The 26,898-nt window shown below is 48.1% G+C and overlaps 1 protein-coding gene across 1 annotated transcript; it reads left to right on the forward strand.

Moving 5' to 3' along the window:
• The first annotated feature begins 1,220 nt into the window (after positions 1–1,220).
• LOC120946254 (pneumococcal serine-rich repeat protein-like) lies at positions 1,221–26,898 on the forward strand. Its single transcript, XM_040361083.1, has 4 exons — positions 1,221–19,246; positions 21,290–21,396; positions 22,716–22,829; positions 24,924–26,898. The coding sequence occupies exons 1-4, from the start codon at positions 1,231–1,233 to the stop codon at positions 24,948–24,950; spliced, it is 18,264 nt and encodes a 6,087-aa protein (XP_040217017.1). The 5' UTR covers positions 1,221–1,230; the 3' UTR covers positions 24,951–26,898.

Consider the following 26,898-nt stretch of genomic DNA (forward strand, 5'->3'; position numbering starts at 1 on the left):
ACCCGAGCGTGTGTATACTTACCTGTGGCCGTGGAAACCCGTGCATGCTCGAAATGACTTTGACACATGCGCAGTAGCTTCCTAGGCATAACTTTTCCCCAACTCCTCATCTCCATAACTTCTCCACAACTCCTCATCTCCATAACTTCTCCCCAACTCAACTCCATAACTTCTCCACAACTCCTCATCTCCATAACTTCTCCCCAACTCCTCATCTCCATAACTTCTCCAAAACTCCTTATCTCCATAACTTCTCCCCATCTCCTCGTCTCCATAACTTCTCCCCAACTCCTCATCTCCATAACTTCTCCACAACTCTTCATCTCCATAACTTCTCCACAACTCCTCATCTCCATAACTTCTCCACAACGCCTTATCTCCATAACTTCTCCCAAATCCTCATCTCCATAACTTCTCCACAACTCCTCATCTCCATAACTTCTCCACAACTCCTCATCTCCATAACTTCTCCACAACTCAACTCCATAACTTCTCCACAACTCCTCATCTCCATAACTTCTCCACAACTCCTCATCTCCATAACTTCTCCACAACTCCTCATCTCCATAACTTCTCCATAACTCCTCATCTCCATAACTTCTCCACAACTCCTTATCTCCATAACTTCTCCACAACTAATCATCTTCATAACTTCTCCACCACTCCTCATCTCCATAACTTCTCCACAACTCCTCATCTCCATAACTTCTCCACAACTCCTCATCTCCATAACTTCTCCACAACTCCTTATCTCCATAACTTCTCCACAACTCCTCATCTCCAGAACTTCTCCACAACTCCTCATCTCCAGAACTTCTCCACAACTCCTCATCTCCATAACTTCTCCAGGTTTACACTCTCAGCACTCCCTTCCATACCAGTGGTCTGCTGTTCCCCCAATCAGTCCTACTGTTTCTGTGCAACATTGGAATTGGTGTCAGGCCACTGCAGAAAGTTAGCAGCTGCCTGCATTTCTGGCAGGATCATTGGATTTTTTTGTACAGCATCCATGAAAAGATGGGAACGTTCATTTAAGGGAGAGCTGTGCTCAGTATGTTCGTTTAGATAATGACCACCAAAAACCTCAAAGAAAGTACAAAGTATCACTTCATGATGTAACAAAATAATATGAAAATACTGCATTGTATGTGTTTCTATGTTACAAAAGAAAGTATAGATGAAAACTATTTATTAACATTTTATTTTGAAACAATAGATGTATCTACAACAATGGACCCATCAACGTGGACGGCGTCAGATATGACCTCTGCGATGACAACGGATGAATTAACAACCAGCACCCAGGAGGAAACAACCAGCATTGGAACTCCAACCACTGCCACGGCAGCAACAACAGCTACTGAGTCCACACCCACCACTATAGCAACCAGTAGTGAAATTGCAACCACTGCCACAACAGCAACAACAACTGCAGAGTCCACACCCACCACTATAGCAACCAGTAGTGAAACTCCAACCACTGCCACAACAGAAACAACAGCTGAAGAGTCTACAGCCACCACTATAGTAACCAGTAGTGAAACTCCAACCACTGCCACGACAGAAACAACAGCTACTGAGTCCACAACCACCACTATAGCAACCAGTAGTGAAACTCCAACCACTGCCACGACAGCAACAACAGCTACTGAGTCTACAGCCACCACTATAGCAACCAGTAGTGAAACTCCAACCACTGCCACGACAGAAACAACAGCTACTGAGTCCACAACCACCACTATAGCAACCAGTAGTGAAACTCCAACCACTGCCACAACACCAACAACTGCAGAGTCTACAGCCACCACTTTAGCAACCAGTAGTGAAACTCCAACCACTGCCACAACAGAAACAACAGCTGCTGAGTCCACACCCACCACTATAGCAACCAGTAGTGAAACTCCAACCACTGCCACAACAGCAACAACTGCAGAGTCTACAGCCACCACTTTAGCAACCAGTAGTGAAACTCCAACCACTGCCACGACAGAAACAACAGCTACTGAGTCTACAGCCACCACTATAGCAACCAGTAGTGAAACTCCAACCACTGCCACAACAGAAACAACAGCTACTGAGTCCACAACCACCACTATAGCAACCAGTAGTGAAACTCCAACCACTGCCACGACCGCAACAACTGCAGAGTCTACAGCCACCACTATAGCAACCAGTAGTGAAACTCCAACCACTGCCACGACAGAAACAACAACTGCAGAGTCTACAGCCACCACTATAGCAACCAGTAGTGAAACTCTAACCACTGCCACAACAGCAACGACAGCTACTGAGTCCTCAACTGCCACTATAGCAACCAGTAGTGAAACTCCAACCACTGCCACAACAGCAACAACTGCAGAGTCTACAGCCACCACTTTAGCAACCAGTAGTGAAACTCCAACCACTGCCACGACAGCAACAACAGCTACTGATTCCACAACCACCACTATAGCAACCAGTAGTGAAAGTCCAACCACTGCCACGACAGCAACAACAGCTGCTGAGTCCACAACCACCACTATAGCAACCAGTAGTGAAACTCCAACCACTGCCACAACAGCAACAACAACTGCAGAGTCTACAGCCACCACTATAGCAACCAGTAGTGAAACTCCAACCACTGCCACAACAGAAACAACAGCTACTGAGTCCACAACCACCACTATAGCAACCAGTAGTGAAACTCCAACCACTGCCACAACAGCAACGACAACTGCAGAGTCTACAGCTACCACTATAGCAACCAGTAGTGAAACTCCAACCACTGCCATAACAGCAACAACAGCTGCTGAGTCCACACCCACCACTATAGCAACCAGTAGTGAAACTCCAACCACTGCCACAACAGCAACAACAACTGCAGAGTCCACACCCACCACTATAGCAACCAGTAGTGAAACTCCAACCACTGCCATAACAGCAACAACAGCTGCTGAGTCCACACCCACCACTATAGCAACCAGTAGTGAAACTCCAACCACTGCCACAACAGCAACAACAACTGCAGAGTCCACACTCACCACTATAGCAACCAGTAGTGAAACTCCAACCACTGCCACAACAGAAACAACAGCTACTGAGTCCTCAACCGCCACTATAGCAACCAGTAGTGAAACTCCAACCACTGCCACAACAGCAACAACTGCAGAGTCTACAGTCACCAATTTAGCAACCAGTAGTGAAACTCCAACCACTGCCACAACAGCAACAACTGCAGAGTCTACAGTCACCAATTTAGCAACCAGTAGTGAAACTCCAACCACTGCCACAACAGCAACAACTGCAGAGTCTACAGTCACCAATTTAGCAACCAGTAGTGAAACTCCAACCACTGCCACAACAGAAACAACAGCTACTGAGTCCACAACCACCACTATAGCAACCAGTAGTGAAACTCCAACCACTGCCACAACAGAAACAACAGCTACTGAGTCCACAACCACCACTATAGCAACCAGTAGTGAAACTCCAACCACTGCCACAACAGAAACAACAGCTTCTGAGTCTACAGCCACCACTATAGCAACCAGTAGTGAAACTCCAACCACTGCCACAACAGAAACAACAGCTACTGAGTCCACAACCACCACTATAGCAACCAGTAGTGAAACTCCAACCACTGCCACGACAGCAACAACAGCTGCTGAGTCCACAACCACCACTATAGCAACCAGTAGTGAAACTCCAACCACTGCCACGACAGAAACAACAGCTACTGAGTCTACAGCCACCACTATAGCAACCAGTAGTGAAACTCCAACCACTGCCACAACAGAAACAACAGCTACTGAGTCCACAACCACCACTATAGCAACCAGTAGTGAAACTCCAACCACTGCCACGACCGCAACAACTGCAGAGTCTACAGCCACCACTATAGCAACCAGTAGTGAAACTCCAACCACTGCCACGACAGAAACAACAACTGCAGAGTCTACAGCCACCACTATAGCAACCAGTAGTGAAACTCTAACCACTGCCACAACAGCAACAACAGCTACTGAGTCCTCAACTGCCACTATAGCAACCAGTAGTGAAACTCCAACCACTGCCACAACAGCAACAACTGCAGAGTCTACAGCCACCACTTTAGCAACCAGTAGTGAAACTCCAACCACTGCCACGGCAGCAACAACAGCTACTGATTCCACAACCACCACTATAGCAACCAATAGTGAAACTCCAACCACTGCCACAACAGCAACAACTGCAGAGTCTACAGCCACCACTTTAGCAACCAGTAGTGAAACTCCAACCACTGCCACGACAGCAACAACAGCTACTGATTCCACAACCACCACTATAGCAACCAGTAGTGAAACTCCAACCACTGCCACAACAGAAACAACAGCTTCTGAGTCTACAGCCACCACTATAGCAACCAGTAGTGAAACTCCAACCACTGCCACAACAGAAACAACAGCTACTGAGTCCACAACCACCACTATAGCAACCAGTAGTGAAAGTCCAACCACTGCCACGACAGCAACAACAGCTGCTGAGTCCACAACCACCACTATAGCAACCAGTAGTGAAACTCCAACCACTGCCACGACAGAAACAACAGCTACTGAGTCTACAGCCACCACTATAGCAACCAGTAGTGAAATTGCAACCACTGCCACAACAGAAACAACAGCTGAAGAGTCTACAGCCACCACTATAGTAACCAGTAGTGAAACTCCAACCACTGCCACGACAGAAACAACAGCTACTGAGTCCACAACCACCACTATAGCAACCAGTAGTGAAACTCCAACCACTGCCACGACAGCAACAACAGCTACTGAGTCTACAGCCACCACTATAGCAACCACTAGTGAAACTCCAACCACTGCCACGACAGAAACAACAGCTACTGAGTCCACAACCACCACTATAGCAACCAGTAGTGAAACTCCAACCACTGCCACAACACCAACAACTGCAGAGTCTACAGCCACCACTTTAGCAACCAGTAGTGAAACTCCAACCACTGCCACAACAGAAACAACAGCTGCTGAGTCCACACCCACCACTATAGCAACCAGTAGTGAAACTCCAACCACTGCCACAACAGCAACAACTGCAGAGTCTACAGCCACCACTTTAGCAACCAGTAGTGAAACTCCAACCACTGCCACAACAGAAACAACAGCTACTGAGTCCACAACAACCACTATAGCAACCAGTAGTGAAACTCCAACCACTGCCACGACAGAAACAACAGCTACTGAGTCTACAGCCACCACTATAGCAACCAGTAGTGAAATTCCAACCACTTCCACGACAGAAACAACAGCTACTGAGTCCACACCCACCACTATAGCAACCAGTAGTGAAACTCCAACCACTGCCACAACAGCAACAACAGCTGCTGAGTCCACACCCACCACTATAGCAACCAGTAGTGAAACTCCAACCACTGCCACAACAGCAACAACAGCTGCTGAGTCCACACCCACCACTATAGCAACCAGTAGTGAAACTCCAACCACTGCCACGACCGCAACAACTGCAGAGTCTACAGCCACCACTATAGCAACCAGTAGTGAAACTCCAACCACTGTCACAACAGCAACAACTGCAGAGTCTACAGCCACCACTTTAGCAACCAGTAGTGAAACTCCAACCACTGCCACGGCAGCAACAACAGCTACTGATTCCACAACCACCACTATAGAAACCAGTAGTGAAACTCCAACCACTGCCACGACAGAAACAACAGCTACTGAGTCTACAGCCACCACTACAGCAACCAGTAGTGAAACTCCAACCACTGCCACAACAGAAACAACAGCTACTGAGTCCTCAACCGCCACTATACCAACCAGTAGTGAAACTCCAACCACTGCCACAACAGCAACAACAACTGCAGAGTCTACAGCCACCACTATAGCAACCAGTAGTGAAACTCCAACCACTGCCACGGCAGCAACAACAGCTACTGATTCCACAACCACCACTATAGCAACCAGTAGTGAAACTCCAACCACTGCCACAACAGCAACAACAACTGCAGAGTCTACAGCCACCACAATAGCAACCAGTAGTGAAACTCCAACCACTGCCCAGACAGAAACAACAACTACTGAGTCCACACCCACCACTATAGCAACCAGTAGTGAAACTCTAACCACTGCCACAACAGCAACAACAACTGCAGAGTCTACAGCCACCACTATAGCAACCAGTAGTGAAACTCCTGCCACAACAGCAACAACAGCTGCTGAGTCCACACCCACCACTATAGCAACCAGTAGTGAAACTCCAACCACTGTCACAACAGAAACAACAGCTACTGAGTCCTCAACCGCCACTATAGCAACCAGTAGTGAAACTCCAACCACTGCCACAACAGTAACAACTGCAGAGTCTACAGCCACCACTTTAGCAACCAGTAGTGAAACTCCAACCACTGCCATGGCAGCAACAACAGCTACTGATTCCACAACCACCACTATAGCAACCAGTAGTGAAACTCCAACCACTGCCACAACAGAAACAACAGCTACTGAGTCCACAACCACCACTATAGCAACCAGTAGTGAAACTCCAACCACTGCCACGACCGCAACAACTGCAGAGTCTACACCCACCACTATAGCAACCAGTAGTGAAACTCCAACCACTGCCACAACAGTAACAACTGCAGAGTCTACAGCCACCACTTTAGCAACCAGTAGTGAAACTCCAACCACTGCCACGGCAGCAACAACAGCTACTGATTCCACAACCACCACTATAGCAACCAGTAGTGAAACTCCAACCACTGCCACGGCAGCAACAACAGCTACTGATTCCACAACCACCACTATAGCAACCAGTAGTGAAACTCCAACCACTGCCACAACAGCAACAACAACTGCAGAGTCTACAGCCACCACTATAGCAACCAGTAGTGAAACTCCAACCACTGCCACGACAGAAACAACAGCTACTGAGTCTACAGCCACCACTATAGCAACCAGTAGTGAAACTCCAACCACTGCCACAACAGAAACAACAGCTACTGAGTCCACAACCACCACTATAGCAACCAGTAGTGAAACTCCAACCACTGCCACAACAGAAACAACAGCTACTGAGTCCTCAACCGCCACTATAGCAACCAGTAGTGAAACTCCAACCACTGCCACGACAGAAACAACAGCTACTGAGTCTACAGCCACCACTATAGCAACCAGTAGTGAAACTCCAACCACTGCCACAACAGAAACACCAGCTACTGAGTCCACAACCACCACTATAGCAACCAGTAGTGAAACTCCAACCACTGCCACGACAGAAACAACAGCTACTGAGTCTACAGCCACCACTATAGCAACCAGTAGTGAAACTCCAACCACTGCCACGACAGAAACAACAGCTACTGAGTCCACACCCACCACTATAGCAACCAGTAGTGAAACTCCAACCACTGCCACAACAGAAACAACAGCTACTGAGTCCTCAACCGCCACTATAGCAACCAGTAGTGAAACTCCAACCACTGCCACAACAGCAACAACTGCAGAGTCTACAGCCACCACTTTAGCAACCAGTAGTGAAACTCCAACCACTGCCACGGCAGCAACAACAGCTACTGAGTCCACAACCACCACTATAGCAACCAGTAGTGAAACTCCAACCACTGCCACGGCAGCAACAACAGCTACTGAGTCCACACCCACCACTATAGCAACCAGTAGTGAAACTCCAACCACTGCCACAACAGAAACAACAGCTACTGAGTCTACAGCCACCACTATAGCAACCAGTAGTGAAACTCCAACCACTGCCACAACAGCAACAACAACTGCAGAGTCTACAGCCACCACTATAGCAACCAGTAGTGAAACTCCAAACACTGCCACAACAGCAACAACTGCAGAGTCTACAGCCACCACTTTAGCAACCAGTAGTGAAACTCCAACCACTGCCACGACAGAAACAACAGCTACTGAGTCTACAGCCACCACTATAGCAACCAGTAGTGAAACTCCAACCACAGCCACAACAGAAACAACAGCTACTGAGTCCACAACCACCACTATAGCAACCAGTAGTGAAACTCCAACCACTGCCACAACAGAAACAACAGCTACTGAGTCCACAACCACCACTATAGCAACCAGTAGTGAAACTCCAACCACTGCCACGACCGCAACAACTGCAGAGTCTACAGCCACCACTATAGCAACCAGTAGTGAAACTCCTGCCACAACAGCAACAACAGCTGCTGAGTCCACACCCACCACTATAGCAACCAGTAGTGAAACTCTAACCACTGCCACAACAGCAACAACAACTGCAGAGTCTACAGCCACCACTATAGCAACCAGTAGTGAAACTCCTGCCACAACAGCAACAACAGCTGCTGAGTCCACACCCACCACTATAGCAACCAGTAGTGAAACTCCAACCACTGCCACAACAGAAACAACAGCTACTCAGTCCTCAACTGCCACTATAGCAACCAGTAGTGAAACTCCAACCACTGCCACAACAGCAACAACTGCAGAGTCTACAGCCACCACTTTAGCAACCAGTAGTGAAACTCCAACCACTGCCACGGCAGCAACAACAGCTACTGATTCCACAACCACCACTATAGCAACCAGTAGTGAAACTCCAACCACTGCCACGACAGAAACAACAGCTACTGAGTCTACAGCCACCACTATAGCAACCAGTAGTGAAACTCCAACCACTGCCACAACAGCAACAACAGCTGCTGAGTCCACACCCACCACTATAGCAACCAGTAGTGAAACTCCAACCACTGCCACAACAGCAACAACTGCAGAGTCTACAGCCACCACTTTAGCAACCAGTAGTGAAACTCCAACCACTGCCACGACCGCAACAACTGCAGAGTCTACACCCACCACTATAGCAACCAGTAGTGAAACTCCAACCACTGCCACGACAGAAACAACAGCTACTGAGTCCACAACCACCACTATAGCAACCAGTAGTGAAACTCCAACCACTGCCACAAAAGAAACAACAGCTTCTGAGTCTACAGCCACCACTATAGCAACCAGTAGTGAAACTCCAACCACTGCCACGACCGCAACAACTGCAGAGTCTACAGCCACCACTATAGCAACCAGTAGTGAAACTCCAACCACTGCCACAACAGCAACAACAACTGCAGAGTCTACAGCCACCACTATAGCAACCAGTAGTGAAACTCCAACCACTGCCACAACAGCAACAACAGCAGAGTCTACAGCTACCACTATAGCAACCAGTAGTGAAACTCCAACCACTGCCACGACAGAAACAACAGCTACTGAGTCTACAGCCACCACTATAGCAACCAGTAGTGAAACTCCAACCACTGCCACAACAGAAACAACAACTACTGAGTCCACAACCACCACTATAGCAACCAGTAGTGAAACTCCAACCACTGCCACAACAGAAACAACAGCTACTGAGTCCACAACCACCACTATAGCAACCAGTAGTAAAACTCCAACCACTGCCACGACCGCAACAACTGCAGAGTCTACAGCCACCACTATAGCAACCAGTAGTGAAACTCCAACCACTGCCCCGACACAAACAACAGCTACTGAGTCTACAGCCACCACTATAGCAACCAGTAGTGAAACTCCAACCACTGCCACAACAGCAACAACAACTGCAGAGTCTACAGCCACCACTATAGCAACCAGTAGTGAAACTCCAACCACTGCCACAACAGCAACAACAGCTGCTGAGTCCACACCCACCACTATAGCAACCAGTAGTGAAACTCCAACCACTGCCACAACAGAAACAACAGCTACTGAGTCCTCAACCACCACTATAGCAACCAGTAGTGAAACTCCAACCACTTCCACAACAGCATCAACTGCAGAGTCTACAGCCACCACTTTAGCAACCAGTAGTGAAACTCCAACCACTGCCACGACAGAAACAACAGCTACTGATTCCACAACCACCACTATAGCAACCAGTAGTGAAAGTCCAACCACTGCCACGACAGCAACAACAGCTGCTGAGTCCACAACCACCACTATAGCAACCAGTAGTGAAACTCCAACCACTGCCACGGCAGCAACAACAGCTACTGAGTCCACACCCACCACTATAGTAACCAGTAGTGAAACTCCAACCACTGCCACGGCAGCAACAACAGCTACTGAGTCCACAACCACCACTATAGCAACCAGTAGTGAAACTCCAACCACTGCCACGACAGAAACAACAGCTACTGAGTCCACACCCACCACTATACCAACCAGTAGTGAAACTCCAACCACTGCCACGGCAGCAACAACAGCTACTGAGTCCACAACCACCACTATAGCAACCAGTAGTGAAACTCCAACCACTGCCACGACAGAAACAACAGCTACTGAGTCCACAACCACCACTATAGCAACCAGTAGTGAAACTCCAACCACTGTCACGACCGCAACAACTGCAGAGTCTACAGCCACCACTATAGCAACCAGTAGTGAAACTCCAACCACTGCCACAACAGCAACAACAGCTGCTGAGTCCACCCCCACCACTATAGCAACCAGTAGTGAAACTCCAACCACTGCCACAACAGAAACAACAGCTACTGAGTCCACACCCACCACTATAGCAACCAGTAGTGAAACTCCAACCACTGCCACAACAGCTACAACAACTGCAGAGTCTACAGCCACCACTATAGCAACCAGTAGTGAAACTCCAACCACTGCCACAACAGCAACAACAGCTGCTGAGTCCACACCCACCACTATAGCAACCAGTAGTGAAACTCCAACCACTGCCACAACAGAAACAACAGCTACTGAGTCTACAGCCACCACTATAGCAACCAGTAGTGAAACTCCAACCACTTCCACAACAGAAACAACAGCTACTGAGTCCACAGCCACCACTATAGCAACCAGTAGTGAAACTCCAACCACTGCCACAACAGCAACAACAGCAGAGTCTACAGCCACCACTTTAGCAACCAGTAGTGAAACTCCAACCACTGCCACGACCGCAACAACAGCTACTGACTCCACAACCACCACTATAGCAACCAGTAGTGAAACTCCAACCACTGCCACGACAGAAACAACAGCTACTGAGTCCACACCCACCACTATACCAACCAGTAGTGAAACTCCAACCACTGCCACGGCAGCAACAACAGCTACTGAGTCCACAACCACCTCTATAGCAACCAGTAGTGAAACTCCAACCACTGCCACGGCAGCAACAACAGCTACTGAGTCCACAGCCACCACTATAGCAACCAGTAGTGAAACTCCAACCACTGCCACAACAGCAACAACAGCTGCAGAGTCTACAGCCAACACAAAAGCAACCAGTAGTGAAACTCCAACCACTGCCACGACAGAAACAACAGCTACTGAGTCCACAACCACCACTATACCAACCAGTAGTGAAACTCCAACCACTGCCACGGCAGCAACAACAGCTACTGAGTCCACAGCCACCACTATAGCAACCAGTAGTGAAACTCCAACCACTGCCACAACAGAAACAACAGCTACTGAGTCTACAGCCATCACTATAGCAACCAGTAGTGAAACTCCAACCACTGCCACAACAGAAACAACAGCTACTGAGTCCACAACCACCACTATAGCAACCAGTAGTGAAACTCCAACCACTGCCACAACAGCTACAACAACTGCAGAGTCTACAGCCACCACTGTAGCAACCAGTAGTGAAACTCCAACCACTGCCACAACAGCAACAACAGCTGCTGAGTCCACACCCACCACTATAGCAACCAGTAGTGAAACTCCAACCACTGCCACAACAGAAACAACAGCTACTGAGTCCTCAACCGCCACTATCGCAACCAGTAGTGAAACTCCAACCACTGCCACAACAGCAACAACTGCAGAGTCTACAGCCACCACTATAGCAACCAGTAGTGAAACTCCAACCACTGCCACGACAGCAACAACAGCTGCTGAGTCCACACCCACCACTATAGCAACCAGTAGTGAAACTCCAACCACTGCCAGGACAGAAACAACAGCTGCTGAGTCTACAGCCACCGCTAGAGCAACCAGTAGTGAAACTTCAACCACTGCCACGACAGCAACAACAGCTGCAGAGTCTACAGCCACCACAAAAGCAACCAGTAGTGAAACTCCAACCACTGCCTCGGCAGCAACAACAGCTACTGAGTCCACAGCCATCACTATAGCAACCAGTAGTGAAACTAAAAGCACCGCCACGACAGAAACAACAGCTACTGAGTCTACAGCCACCACTATAGCAACCAGTAGTGAAACTCCAACCACTGCCACAACAGAAACAACAGCTACTGAGTCCACAACCACCACTATAGCAACCAGTAGTGAAACTCCAACCACTGCCACGACCGCAACAACTGCAGAGTCTACAGCCACCACTATAGCAACCAGTAGTGAAACTCCAACCACTGCCACAACAGCAACAACTGCAGAGTCTACAGCCACCACTATAGCAACCAGTAGTGAAACTCCAACCACTGCCACAACAGCAACAACAGCTGCAGAGTCCACACCCACCACTATAGCATCCAGTAGTGAAACTCCAACCACTGCCACAACAGAAACAACAGCTACTGAGCCCACAACCACCACTATAGCAACCAGTAATGAAACTCCAACCACTGCCACAACAGAAACAACAGCTACTGAATCCTCAACCGCCACTATAGCAACCAGTAGTGAAACTCCAACCACTGCCACAACAGCAACAACTGCAGAGTCTACAGTCACCACTTTAGCAACCAGTAGTGAAACTCCAACCACTGCCACGACAGAAACAACAGCTACTGAGTCTACAGCCACCACTATAGCAACCAGTAGTGAAACTCCAACCACTGCCACAACAGAAACAACAGCTACTGAGTCCACAACCACCACTATAGCAACCAGTAGTGAAACTCCAACCACTGCCACAACAGCAACGACAACTGCAGAGTCTACAGCTACCACTATAGCAACCAGTAGTGAAACTCCAACCACTGCCATAACAGCAACAACAGCTGCTGAGTCCACACCCACCACTATAGCAACCAGTAGTGAAACTCCAACCACTGCCACAACAGCAACAACAACTGCAGAGTCCACACCCACCACTATAGCAACCAGTAGTGAAACTCCAACCACTGCCATAACAGCAACAACAGCTGCTGAGTCCACACCCACCACTATAGCAACCAGTAGTGAAACTCCAACCACTGCCACAACAGCAACAACAACTGCAGAGTCCACACCCACCACTATAGCAACCAGTAGTGAAACTCCAACCACTGCCACAACAGAAACAACAGCTACTGAGTCCTCAACCGCCACTATAGCAACCAGTAGTGAAACTCCAACCACTGCCACAACAGAAACAACAGCTACTGAGTCCACAACCACCACTATAGCAACCAGTAGTGAAACTCCAACCACTGCCACAACAGAAACAACAGCTACTGAGTCCACAACCACCACTATAGCAACCAGTAGTGAAACTCCAACCACTGCCACAACAGAAACAACAGCTACTGAGTCCACAACCACCACTATAGCAACCAGTAGTGAAACTCCAACCACTGCCACAACAGCAACAACAGCTGCTGAGTCCACACCCACCACTATAGCAACCAGTAGTGAAACTCCAATCACTGCCAAGACAGAAACAACAGCTGCAGAGTCTACAGCCACCACTATAGCAACCAGTAGTGAAACTCCAACCACTGCCACGACCGCAACAACTGCAGAGTCTACAGTCACCACTATAGCAACCAGTAGCGAAACTTCAACCATTATCATGACAGCAGCAACAGCTGCTAAGTCCACAACCGCCACTATAGCAACTAGTAGTGAAACTCCAACCACTGCCACGACAGAAACAACAGTTGCGGAGTCCACAACCACCACTATAGCAACCAGTAGTGAAACTCCAACCACTGCCACAACGGCAACAACAGCTGCTGAGTCTACAGCCACCACTATAGCAACCAGTAGTGACATTCCAACCACAATCTCGACAGCAACAACAGCTGCTGAGTCCAGAACCACCACTATAGCAACCAGTAGTGAAACCCCAACCACTACCACGACAGCAACAACAGCTGCTGAGTCCACACCCACCACTATAGCAACCATAGCAACATCAGGAGCCAGTACAGCCCTCGGATACAGTACAACTCCAGGAACCAGTACAACATCTACATTCAGTACGACTCCAGAAGCCAGTACAACACCTGGATCCAGTCCAACTCCAGAAGCCAGTACAACACCTAAATCCAGTTCAGCCCCCGAGTCCAGTACAACACCCGGATCCAGTACAACATCTGGATTCAGTATGACTCCAGAAGCCAGTACAACACCTGGACCCAGTAAAACTCCAGAAGTCAGTACAACACCTGGATCCAGTACAACTCAGGAAGCCAGTACAACTCCAGGAACTAGTACAACAAATGAATTCAGTAGAACTCCAGAAGCCAGTACAACACCTGGATCCAGTACAACACCAGGAACCAGTACACCTGGATCAAGTCCAACACCTGGATCCAGTACAGCTCCAAGAACAATTACAACACCTGGATCCAGTACAACTCCAGAAGCCAGTACAGCACCTCAATCCATTATAATTCCAGAAACCAGTTCCCCTGGATCCAGTACAACACTCAATACGACTCCAGAAGCCAGTACAACACCTGGATCCAGTACAACTCCAGAAACCAGTACAACACCTGGATCCAGCACAACTTCAGGAACTAATACAACACATGGAACCAGTACATCTGGATTTAGCACAACTTTAGGAACCAGTACAACACATGGATCTAGTCCAACACCTGGATCCAGTACAGCTCCAGGAATGATTACAACACCTGGATCCAGTGCAACTCCAGCAGCCAGTACAACACCTAGATCCAGTACAACTCCAGAAGCCAGTACAACACCTCAATCCAGTTCAACTCCAGAAACCAGTACCTCTGGATCCAGTACATCTCCAGGAACCAGTACAACACCTGGATTCAGTATTACTCCAGGAGCCAGCACAACACCTGGATCCAGTACAGCCCCCGGATCCAGTACAACACCTGTATTCAGTACGACTCCAGAAGCCAGTACAACACCTATATCCAGTACAACTCCAGAAGCCAGTACAACACCTGAATCCACAACCGCCACTATAGCAACTAGTAGTGAAACTCCAACCACTGCCATGACAGCAACAACAGCTGCCGAGTCTACAGCCACCACTATAGCAACCAGTAGCGAAACTTCAACCACTATCATGACAGCAACAACAGCTCCTGAGTCAACAACCGCCACTATAGCAACCAGTAGTGAAACTCCAACCACTGCCACGACAGCAACAACAGCTGCTGAGTCCAGAACCACCACTATAGCAACCAGTAGGGAATCCCCAACCACTACCACGACAGCAACAACAGCTGCTGAGTCCACACCCACCACTATAGCAACCATAGCAACATCTGGATCCGGTTCAGCCCCCGGGTCCAGTACAACTCCAGGAACCAGTACAACATCTACATTCAGTATGACTCCAGAAGCCAGCACAACACTTGAATCCAGTACAGCCCCCGGATCCAGTACAACATCTGTATTCAGTACGACTCCAGAAGCCAGTACAACAACTATATCCAGTACAACTTCAGAAGCCAGTACAACACCTGAATCCAGTACAACTCCAGGAACTAGAACAACAAATGAAATCAGTACACCTCCAGAAACCAGTACAATACATGGGACCAGTATATCTGGATCCAGTACCACTCCAGCCAGTAGTACAACACTTGGATCCAGTACAACTCCAGAAACCAGTACCCTTGGATCCAGTACATCTCCAGGAACTAGTACAACACCTGGATTCAGTACAACTCCAGAAGTCAGTACAACACCTGGATCCAGTACAGCCCCCGGATACAGTACAACATCTGGATTCAGTACGACTCCAGAAGCCAGTACAACACCTGGATCCAGTACAACTCCAGGAACAAGTTCAACACCTGGATCCAGTACAACTCCAGAAACCAGTACAACACCTGGATCCAGGACAACTCCAGGAGCCAGTACAACACCTGGATCCAGAACAATTCCAGGAACTAGTGCAACAAATGAATCCAGTACAACTCCAGAAACCAGTATAACACCTGGATCCAGTACAACTCCAGGAACTAGTACAACACCTGGATCCAGTACAACTCCAGGAACTAGTACAACACCTGGATCCAGTACAACTCCAGGAACTAGTACAACACCTGGATCCAGTACAACTCCAGGAACTAGTGCAGCAAATGAATCCAGTACAACTCCAGGCAGCAGTACAACACCTGGATCCAGTACAACTCCAGAAGCCAGTACAACACCTGGATCTAGTACAACACCTGGATCCAGTACAACTCTAGAAGGCAGTACAACACCTGGATCCAGTACAACTCCAGGAACTAGTACAACACATGGAATCAGTACATCTGGATTTAGTACAACTCCAGGAACCAGTACAATACATGGATCTAGTCCAACACCTGGATCCACTACAGCTACAGGAATGATTACAACACCTGGATCCAGTGCAACTCCAGCAACCAGTACAACACCTCAATCCAGTTCAACTCCAGAAACCAGTACTCCTGGATCCAGTACATCTACAGGAACCAGTACAACACCTGGATTCAGTACAACTCCAGAAGCCAGAACACCTGGATCCAGTACAGCCCCCGGATCCAGTATAACATCTGGATTCAGTACGACTCCAGAAGCCAGTACAACACCTGTATCCAGTACAACTCCAGAAACCAGTACAACACATGGATCCAGTACAACTCCAGGAGCCAGTACAGCCCCTGGATCCAGTACAACATCTGGATTCAGTACGACTCCAGAAGCCAGTACAACACCTGGATCCAGTACAACTCCAGAAACCAGTACAACACCTGGATCCAGTACAACTCCAGGAACTAATACAACACCTGGATCCAGTACAACTCCAGGAGCCAGTACAACACCTGGATCCAGAACAATTCCAGGAACTAGTGCAACAAATGAATCCAGTACAACTCCAGGCAGCAGTACAACACCTGGATCCAGTACAACTTCAGGAACTAGTACAACACATGGAACCAGTACATCTGGATTTAGTACAACTCCAGGAACCAGTACAACACATGGATCTAGTCCAACACCTGGATCCACTACAACTCCAGGAATGATTACAACACCTGGATCCAGTGCAACTCCAGCAGCCAGTACAACACCTGGATCCAGTACAACTCCAGAAGCCAGTACAACACCTCAATCCAGTTCAACTCCAGGAGCCAGTACCCCTGGATCCAGTACATCTCCAGGAACCAGTACAACACCTGGATTCAGTACAACTCCAGAAGCCAGAACACCTGGATCCAGTACAGCCCCCAGATCCAGTACATCTGGATTCAGTACGACTCCAGAAGCCAGTACAACGCCTGGATCCAGTACAACTCCAGAAACCAGTACAACACCTGGATCCAGTACAACTCCAGGAGCCAGTACAACATCTGGATCCAGTACAGCCCCCAGATCCAGTACAACGTCTGGATTCAGTGCAACTCCAGAAGCCAGTACAACACCTGGATCCAGTTCAACTCCAAAAACCAGTACAACACCTGGATCCAGTACAACTCCCGGAGCCAGTACAACACCTGGATCCAGTACAATTCCAGGAACTAGTGCAACGAATGAATCCAGGACAACTCCAGGCAGCAGTACAACACCTGGATCCAGTTCAACTCCAAAAACCAGTACAACACCTGGATCCAGTACAACTCCCGGAGCCAGTACAACACCTGGATCCAGTACAATTCCAGGAACTAGTGCAACGAATGAATCCAGGACAACTCCAGGCAGCAGTACAACACCTGGATTCAGTACAACTCCAGAAGCCAGTACAACACCTGGATCTAGTACAATGCCAGAAACCAGTACAACACCTGGATCTAGTACAGCTCCAGGAACGATTACAACACCTGGATTCAGTACAGCTCCAGAGGCCAGTACAACACCAGAAACCAGTACACCTGGATCCAGTACATCTCCAGGAACCAGTACAACACCTGGATCCAGTACAATGCCAGGAGCCAGTACAACACCTGGATCTAGTCCAACACCTATATCCAGTACATCTCCAGGAACCAGTACAACTCCAGGAACCAGTACAACAAATGAATCCAGTACAACCCCAGAAGCCAGTGCAACACATGGAACCAGTACACCTGGATTTAGTACAACACCTGGATCCAGTACAACTCCAGGAACCAGTACAACACCTGGATCCAGTACAACTCCAGAAGCCAGAACAACAACCGGATCCAGTACTACTCCAGGAACCAGTACAACACCTGGATCCAGTACAACTACAGAAGCCAGTATAACACCTGAATCGACTACAACACCTGGATCTAGTACAACTCCAAAAGCCAGTACAACACCTGGATCCAGTACAAATCCAGAAACCAGCACAACATCTGGATTCAGTGCAGCTCCAGCAGCCAGTACAACACCTCAATCCAGTATCACTCCAGAAACCAGTACCCATGGATCCAGTATATCTCCAGGAACCAGCACAACACCTGGATTAAGTTCATCTCCAGAAACCAGTACAACACCTGGATCTAGTCCAACACCTGAATCCAGTACAACTCCAGGAGCCAGTACAACACCTGAATCCAGTACAACTCCAGTAGCCAGTACAACACCTGGATCCAGTACAACACCTGGATCCAGTACAACTCCAGGAACCAGTACACCACCTGGATCCAGTACAACTCCAGGAGCCAGTACAACACCTGGATCCAGTACAACTCCAGGAGCCAGTACAACACCTGGATCCAGTACAACTCCATTAACTAGTACAACACCTGAACCCAGTACAACTCCAGTAGCCGGTACAACACTTCAATCCAGTACAACTCCAGGAACCAGTACAACTCCAGAAGCCAGTACAACATCCAGGTCCAATACAACACCTGGATCCAATACAATACCTGGAACCAGTACAACTCCAGGAACCAGTACAACATTTGGATCCAGTACCACTCTGGAAGCCAGTACAATTCCTTTATCCAGTACAACTCCAGAAGCCAGTACAACACCAAACACCAGTACAACATCTGGAACCAGCACAACTCCAGGAACCGGTACAGCACCTGGATCTAGTACAACACTTGGATCGAGTACAGCAGTATCGGGAGCAAGCACAACTTCTGCCAATACAACTGTAGCCAGTGCAACATCGCAAAACACTACTACACAAGGTACCCTTTGGTTTGTCCCACACCCTCATTTAGAACATGTACAGTATGTGGATACAGTTTGTAGTAAGCAGTGTATTGTATGATGGAGTTATTGTCAGTGAGTTAAACCCAAAATTGGGCTCAGGATTTATTTTGCTGTTTATCCCTGCTCCTCATAGACGTACCCCTGTACCTCATAAAAAAATAAAACTCCCATACAGTACAAACCTTTTTCCATGTGCCGCGGACCAGTTTCAGCAGACATGTTCGGTCGTGTGTAGGCCCGAGCGGACAGGATTCCAGCATACATTTGCCCGCCGGGCCTTTTTCCAGCGGGCAAATATTTCTGGACTTGTTTTAAAACAGCCCGCTGGAATCCTGCCCGCTCGGACATGTTCGGTCGTCTGTACAGACCTACCGTACATGTCCGAGCGCCCGCCATCCCTCGCATGCGTCGAATGACTTCGACGAATGCGTGGAAGCATTAAACTGGCAGGGCCGCCCACGTCGCCGCGTCATCGTCACGGCGACGGCGCGGACACGCCCCGCGTATTGTTTACGTGCGGATTTCTGTATGATGGTGAGTACAGCCACCATACAGAAATCCCCGAGCAGACATGTACGGTGAAAACGGTCCGGCGGACCGGTTTCATCGTACATGTATGCTCGTCTGTACGCGGCCTTTGCTCACAATGTCACCGGTCCTCTCCATCCTTTTCTCCCACCAGTGGTGGACAGATCTAAATGCCGCACAGAGCAGCACCACCTAATGAAGTGTTGCCACTCTTTGCAGTTTTCTCCAATTCTAGATCTTAACCCGATCACTAGAATCTCATATAGCATTAAAATGACTATGTCAAGTACCTGGTAGAAGCTGAACCGAGGAGTGGGCTTTCCTTAGGCTTGGTACACACATATGCGGTTCCGGACACCGCTTGTGATTCAGACACCAATTCCTATTGAAATCACATGCTATTCTTTGCAGTGCGATTTGAGCAAATTCATTTTGGATGGGCTCAATTCACACCGCACTGCACGAAAAATGGGCAGGCGTCTTTTTCTGTTTTTGTTTTCTGCACCGGAATCGGATTGCATGGGGTGTTCACACCCATGTGACCCAATTCTTACAATTGTATTGCGTTTTGGAATCAGTTTTTGGGGTGTCAATAATTTAACCACTAGGAATCCGCGCTATAACCGAATAACAGGCCACAGTGCGGACCCCAAATGCCGGGACGTCCTCCTCTTTGCACGCGCGCCCCCCGCAAGCGCGCTGGGATCACCCGAGTCACTGAGACTTGAGTGATCACAGATCCGACCCCTTACCGCGTGATCAGCTGTCAGTCAATGACAGCTGATCACGTGATGTAAACAAAGCTCTGTAATCTTTTTATAGCGCGAGGAGAAAAAAAAAGCCGATCACCGGCTCCTGTGTAAGGGACATCGGTCCCCAATGGAAGAGGCACATCAGCCTCATTACTGCCCACCAGTACCGCCTGTCAGTACCCCCTTCCAGTGTCCACAAGTGCAATAAAGTGCCACCTATCAGTTCCCATCACTGCCACCTATCAATGCCCACCAGTGGTTCCAGTCAGTGCCTCATCAGTGCCACCTAGCAGTGCTGCCTATCAGTCTCACCTGCCAGTGATGATCAGTGCCCATCACTGCCACCTATCAGTGCCCATCACTGCAAGCGATCAGTGCCACCTATTAGTGCCAATTCTCAGTGCCCACCAGTGCCACCTATCAATGCCCTTCCGTGCAACCCATCAGTGCCACCTCTCAGTGTCACCTCTCAATGCCCACCAATGCTGCCGATCAGTGCCCACCTGTGCCGCCTCTCAGTGCCGCCTTTTTAGTGCCACCCTTTCGGTGCCCATCAGTGCCTATCAGTGCAGCCTCATCAGTGTACATCAATGAAGGAGAAAAATTACCTGTTTGCAAAATTTTATAACAAAATATAAAACGGTTTTGTATTTTTTTTTTTCATAAATAGGTCTTTTTAAAATGTCTCTTTGTATAAGACTTAACACAACTTTTTTTTTTCTATTTTTTCCCATCTAGCACAAACTGTTGGAAGTGGTATATCTGGATCTATCCCAGGTTATGCTATTGCTCTCATTGCAGTGATAGCTGTTGTGATGGTTGCCATACCCATAGTGGCATATCTGGTAAGTGTCAACATTCCGGTATGGCACATACCGGTAGTGTGTACCGGTAGTGTGTACTACAGTGATTTAGACAAAATACCGTATTTATCGGGGTATACCACGCCCCGGCGTATACCGCGCACCCCAAGCTTAGCAAGGTAAAAAAGGAAAAAAAAGAAAACTTAAATTTATGCCCTGCGTCTATCGGCGGCCTTGTCCGGCGTCCGTCTGCGGCCTTGTGGGTGTCCGTCTGCAGCTTCCTTGCTTCCTTGCGCGGGGTCCGTCTGCGTCTTTGGAGGTGTCCATCCAGGTGTCCGTCTCCGTCCAGCGTGTCCGTCTGCGGCCTCCATCCAGGTGAGCGTGTCCGGTGTTCGTTTTTGGATTTTGGCGCGAGCCGAGAGGAGCCGGATTTCCTGTGTGTTCGGCTCCTCTCGGCTTCTCTCGGCTCCTCTCGCATGGCTGCGGGTGGACCCGAGCCTAGCCGAGTTCGCAGTACACTCAGGTCGGCTCAAGGCTGCGGCGGGCGGGCGGAGCCGAGCGTGGCCGAGCCTAGCCAAGTGCGCAGTACACTCGGCTCGGCTTGGCTCTCGGAGAGACAGCGGGGATCGGCGTATATTGCGCACCTATGATTTTCCCCTGATTTTAAGGGGAAAAAGGTGCTCGGTATACGCCGATAAATACGGTAGATTTTGCTAGAATATCGCTAATTTGGACCTTATCTCAAAGTAGCTTCTCATTTCCCTATACAGACTACATAGAAAAAAATGTATTGAAAAAATAAAAAATCATATGTCTTTTGTCTAACAATTTTTTTGCTAGAAAATTACTTAGAACCCCCAAACATTATAAAAAAAATTCTAACACCCTAGAGAATAAATTGGTGGTTATTGCGCAAAAGCGCACTTTGTTTTAAAAAAAATACACTTTTTTTGAATAAAATAAATAAGACAACAGTAAAGTTAGCCCAATTTTTTTTTATTATGTGAAAGATAATGTTACACCGAGTAAATTGATACCCAACATGTCACGCTTTAAAGTTGCGCCCGCTTGTGGAATGGCATCAAACATTTACCGTTAAAAATCTCCATAGGCGACATTTAAAAAAATTCTACAGGTTGCAAGTTTTGAGTTACAGAGGAGGTCTAGGGCTAGAATTATTGCTCTCCCTCTACCGATCTCGGCGATACCTCACATGTGTGGTTTCAACACTGTTTTCATATGCGGCGCTGCTCAAGTATGCGTTCGCATATGCACGCAAATTAATTATGAAATTTTAGAAGTTTGTACAACTTTATACAATTTGTTTTGCTCGCTCACCCTCGTCAATTTTTATTCCACAGGTAGCCAAATTGGGATTTTTTGCCACCTTCGTTCCAAGAGAGGTCCCGTTATATAACTTTCCAGAGACTGGAATGAGGCTGCGACATTTCGAACTGCGAATGCCAACATCCAGGGTAACAAGACTCATTTTATCTTTAAATTTAGAATTTGCACATGCTGAGTGGGTTATAAATTGACTGATCAAAGTGTATGGACTGCATTTAGTCCCATATACAATATTTGTAGGGGGCTCACTGGTGAGACGGGGGGGGGGGGTTGCTAAAGCTGGAACACCCAGTATCTGGTGCAACTCTGCATGGTAGCCAATCAGCTCCTAACTTCAGCTTGTTCAATTAAGCTTTGACAAAATACCTGGAAGCTGATTGGTTTCTATGCAGACCTGCACCACAGACCCTTTTCTTGTGCTCATCCAACCTTGTGGTAACAGTTTGGTGGAGAGCCTTTTCTGTTCCACCATGACTGTCCCCTGTGTAGAAAGCCAGCTCCATAAAGAGGGGCGTCCACTGAATTTTTTTCAGGGGGGGGGGGGCGCTTCCGCAGCGGCGATACTCATTTAACCCTAGCAGGTGTTAAAAGCTCCCCACTAGCGGCCGAATAGCGCAGCTAAAACGATGGTAAAGCGGCACTTTTTAGCGGCGCTTTACCGATAACGCGGGCAGTTGGCAGTGTGAAATAGCTCTTGAGATAATTCAGCTTCAATCCATGCCCATATAAATATAGCCTAGAGAATGTACAGACTCCCCTTCAGCACAGACCCCTCCATTCAGCACAGATCCCTCCATTCAGCACAGACCCCTCCATTCAGCACAGACCCCCCATTCAGCACAGATGGACCCCCATTCAGCACAAACCCCCCCTTCAGCACAGACACACCTCCCCATCCCCCATCCCATTCAGTACCTCAGATCAGCCATCAGCACGGCCGGGTCACAGCAGGTTCCCTCCCCCTGTGTACACATAAACACTGGAGGGGGAGGCAGCTTCACTCTGCTCGCTGTGTCTGTGTGACATCCGGCCCGGGAACACTCAGACAGCCCATGGCCGCAAGACTCTTCAACACCTTCTCGATTTTCCAGGGGGGGGGTCAATTGCCCCCCCTTGCCCTATGGAGCGGACGCCGATGGGTGTGACCAGTCTGGTGTGGAGGAACTTGTGTGTCCTACAAAGAGCCCTGACCTCAACTCTACTGAAAACCTTTGGGATGAATTAAAATGCTGATTGCGAGCCAGATCTTCTCATCCAACATCAGTACCCCCAAGGTCTTCCATCTTTGTGGTAACAGTTTGGTAAGGACCCTTTTCTGTTCCACCATGACTGACTGTTCCCTGTGTACAAAGCCAGCTCCATAAAGACGTGTTGTGACCAGTTTGGCGTGGAGGAACTCATGTATCCTACACAGAGCCCTGACCTCAACTCTACTGAACACCTTTGGGATGAACTGGAACAACGATTGTAAGCCAGGTCTTTTTATCCAACGTTAGTACCTGACTTTACAAATGGGCACACATTCCCAAAGATACCCCCCAATCTGGTGAAAAGGGCATCTTTGAAGATCAGAGGCTCTTATTGTAACAAAAGGTAGGGGGAAGAGAACTACCCATAGGTCAAGAACACAGGCCTGCAGCAACTGAGGCGAGACCCTTATTTGGTGGAGGAGAAATGAGGCTACGAAATCTGCTGTGAGGCTGTGAAACCTGTTTCACCGCTGGCTTTACTTTCCTGCAATAAGCTTATTCCAGGAAGGTAAAGCCAGCGGTGAAACAGGTTTCACAGCCTTCGATATCTAGGCCACCATTCTCTACATAGCTAGCCGGCTGGCCATACACAGGTAGATACAATCTGGTACCCTTTGCCTCCAAATTGTCACACACTTCTAGGATTCGTCAAGCTGTTCTGGGAGGTAGAATCCTTGCCTTAACAGCTTGCCGACCATGTCACAAACATGTACGTCGGCAGAATGGCACGGCTGCGCAAAGCAACGTATATATACGTTGCTTTGAATTTTGCGCCGGTGGCATGTGCGCCCCCGCCGCGAGCTCCGGGACACATAGACTCGATGTCCGCAGGTGTCCCACGATCGTGTCATTGAATTGTATGAACCCCTAAGTACCTAGACCCCTAAAACTTACCGTATTTTTTATGGGTTTGTTTCGGCAGAACTGGTATTTTTTTCCCCCACACCTATTAATGATTTCCTCTTTTCACAGACTGGAAGGTATAATCTACCCAGATAGACCAACCTACTAGCCCAAGACCACCGGCCTCATCGGAATACTCTGGGAGAAATCAGAATGTCTGAACTTTATCCGGGGGCCACGTGCAAAAAGAAACTGTTATACTGTCATCCCTTAGCCACCCTGCAGGGGTCACCAATAATGAAGCCATGTGGTGGATCTGTTTACAATTCTGTCATCCCTGCTGGAATTCCGGCACACCGGACATATTTATGAAAAATGGAAATGCACTGAACTTTACCTCCTACGCCACTCTTTGCGGTGGAAAAAGACTCATGTATATCAGTACAGACGGAATCTGTCTAATTACTCAGCCTGGTTGAGATCCAGGGCACCGCTAGGAACAGCTTGACGTGTTTTTCCAGCCAAAAAAATTATAAGCTATCCTTGGCAAACTTTTGTGTACACTGACAGTATGCTCATTGTTGAAAGCCTTAATATGTTTACCTGGTGATCCTGTCCCCCCCCCCAATCTGAATTATTATCCTGTCCTCGTATGACAACGCGTTTCAGCTGCTCTGCAAAGGAATGCAGCTCTGCCCTATACATAAAAGCACAAAGCAGTCTCCAGCTTTCTTTTTTTTATAATTCTTTACAATATAAAAACAATTCTGGGGGTTGGCAAGGACCCATTACCTCCCCGTAATTAATTTTTTTTTTTTAAAAGCTCATGGCGTGTGAAACACACTCAAAAACCTCACCCGGTGCCAAAAAAATGTGCACAACATAAAGAGGTGACACAAAAAACATGCAACGAATGTACACAAGTCCTCTAAAATCAGAGGGCCTTGCCCTGAATCCCCCTGGGGGCATTAGGCTCCAGATGGGGACAAGGATACTTTACGCTTGGTCCATCTGGCCGAAACAAGACAGACCCCTTTCTCTGGAGGGTCTGCCGAAAGAGACCCACCCAAAAATTCTGGGGGTTGGCAAGGACCCATTACCTCCCCGTAATTCATTTTTTGTAATTTATTTTTTAAAGCTCATGGCGTGTGAAGCACACTCAAAAACTTCACCCGGTGCCAAAAAAATTTGCACAACATAAAGAGGTGACACAAAAAACGCGCAACGGGTGTACAAAAGCCCTCTAAAATCAGAGGGCCTTGCCCTGAATCCCCCCGGGGCATTAGGCTCCAGATGGGGACAAGGATACTTTACACTTGGTCCATCTGGCCGAAACCAGACAGACCCCTTTCTCTGGAGGGTCTGCCGAAAGAGACCCACCCAAAAATTCTGGGGGTTGGGAAGGACCCATTACCTCCCCGTAATTCTTTTTTTTTTAAAGCCGAAAGAGACCCACCCAAGTACTAGGTGGGGCTCCCCCCGAAGGGAGACCCCATGAGAGAGGGCAAACCAAGCCAGAAGGCCATGTCCACCCCCTCCCAAGACTTTTTAAGGCGGGCCTGAAGACCGGCACCCTACCAGTCACACAAGTGCAAAAACCTGCCCGTAATTGACGTGTAGACTGTGATTGATGGGTTATAGAGCCCCAGATTAGGGTGTGCCAAGGCACATTCGGCACACCCTGTGCGCATGCCTATGAACCTGGGTGCCTATGGACAGTTAGGAGCAGTGGTTCTTTTTCAGGTGGCAGTAAATGCCTTATTTATGCACTTTTTCTTTCTATTAAGGTCATACGCCTATTGCAGGGAAAAAAGCCTAAAAAAAAAACGAATGCAGCCAATGATCGGTATTCTGATATACGTATTTTTTCCTTTTTAATGTAACACAATGCTGCCTAACTATAATACTCATTTATTGAATGTGTTTACTTAGCGAATGTATTTTTATTTATTTTTTAAAGCTTGACTTTATTTTTATATATATATTTTATACCATGTATCTTTGTGAAATTATGGGAACATGTCTGGACATGGCACCCGATATTTATGATGATTAATCTTATTTATAGCAAATTTTATTCCTAATAAAGTGAAATAATATTAAA

The sequence above is a fragment of the Rana temporaria genome, chromosome 7 (assembly GCF_905171775.1).
Source record: "Rana temporaria chromosome 7, aRanTem1.1, whole genome shotgun sequence".
Classification (NCBI taxonomy): Eukaryota; Metazoa; Chordata; class Amphibia; order Anura; family Ranidae; genus Rana; species Rana temporaria.

Excerpts from the sequence above, each read along its gene's own strand:
- LOC120946254 (XM_040361083.1), top strand. The coding sequence starts at position 1,231 with ATGGACCCATCAACGTGGACGGCGTCAGATATGACCTCTGCGATGACA. Across the intron at positions 19,247-21,289 it reads GCAAAACACTACTACACAAG|CACAAACTGTTGGAAGTGGT; the intron begins GTACCCTTTGGT and ends TTTCCCATCTAG. Across the intron at positions 21,397-22,715 it reads TACCCATAGTGGCATATCTG|GTAGCCAAATTGGGATTTTT; the intron begins GTAAGTGTCAAC and ends TTTATTCCACAG.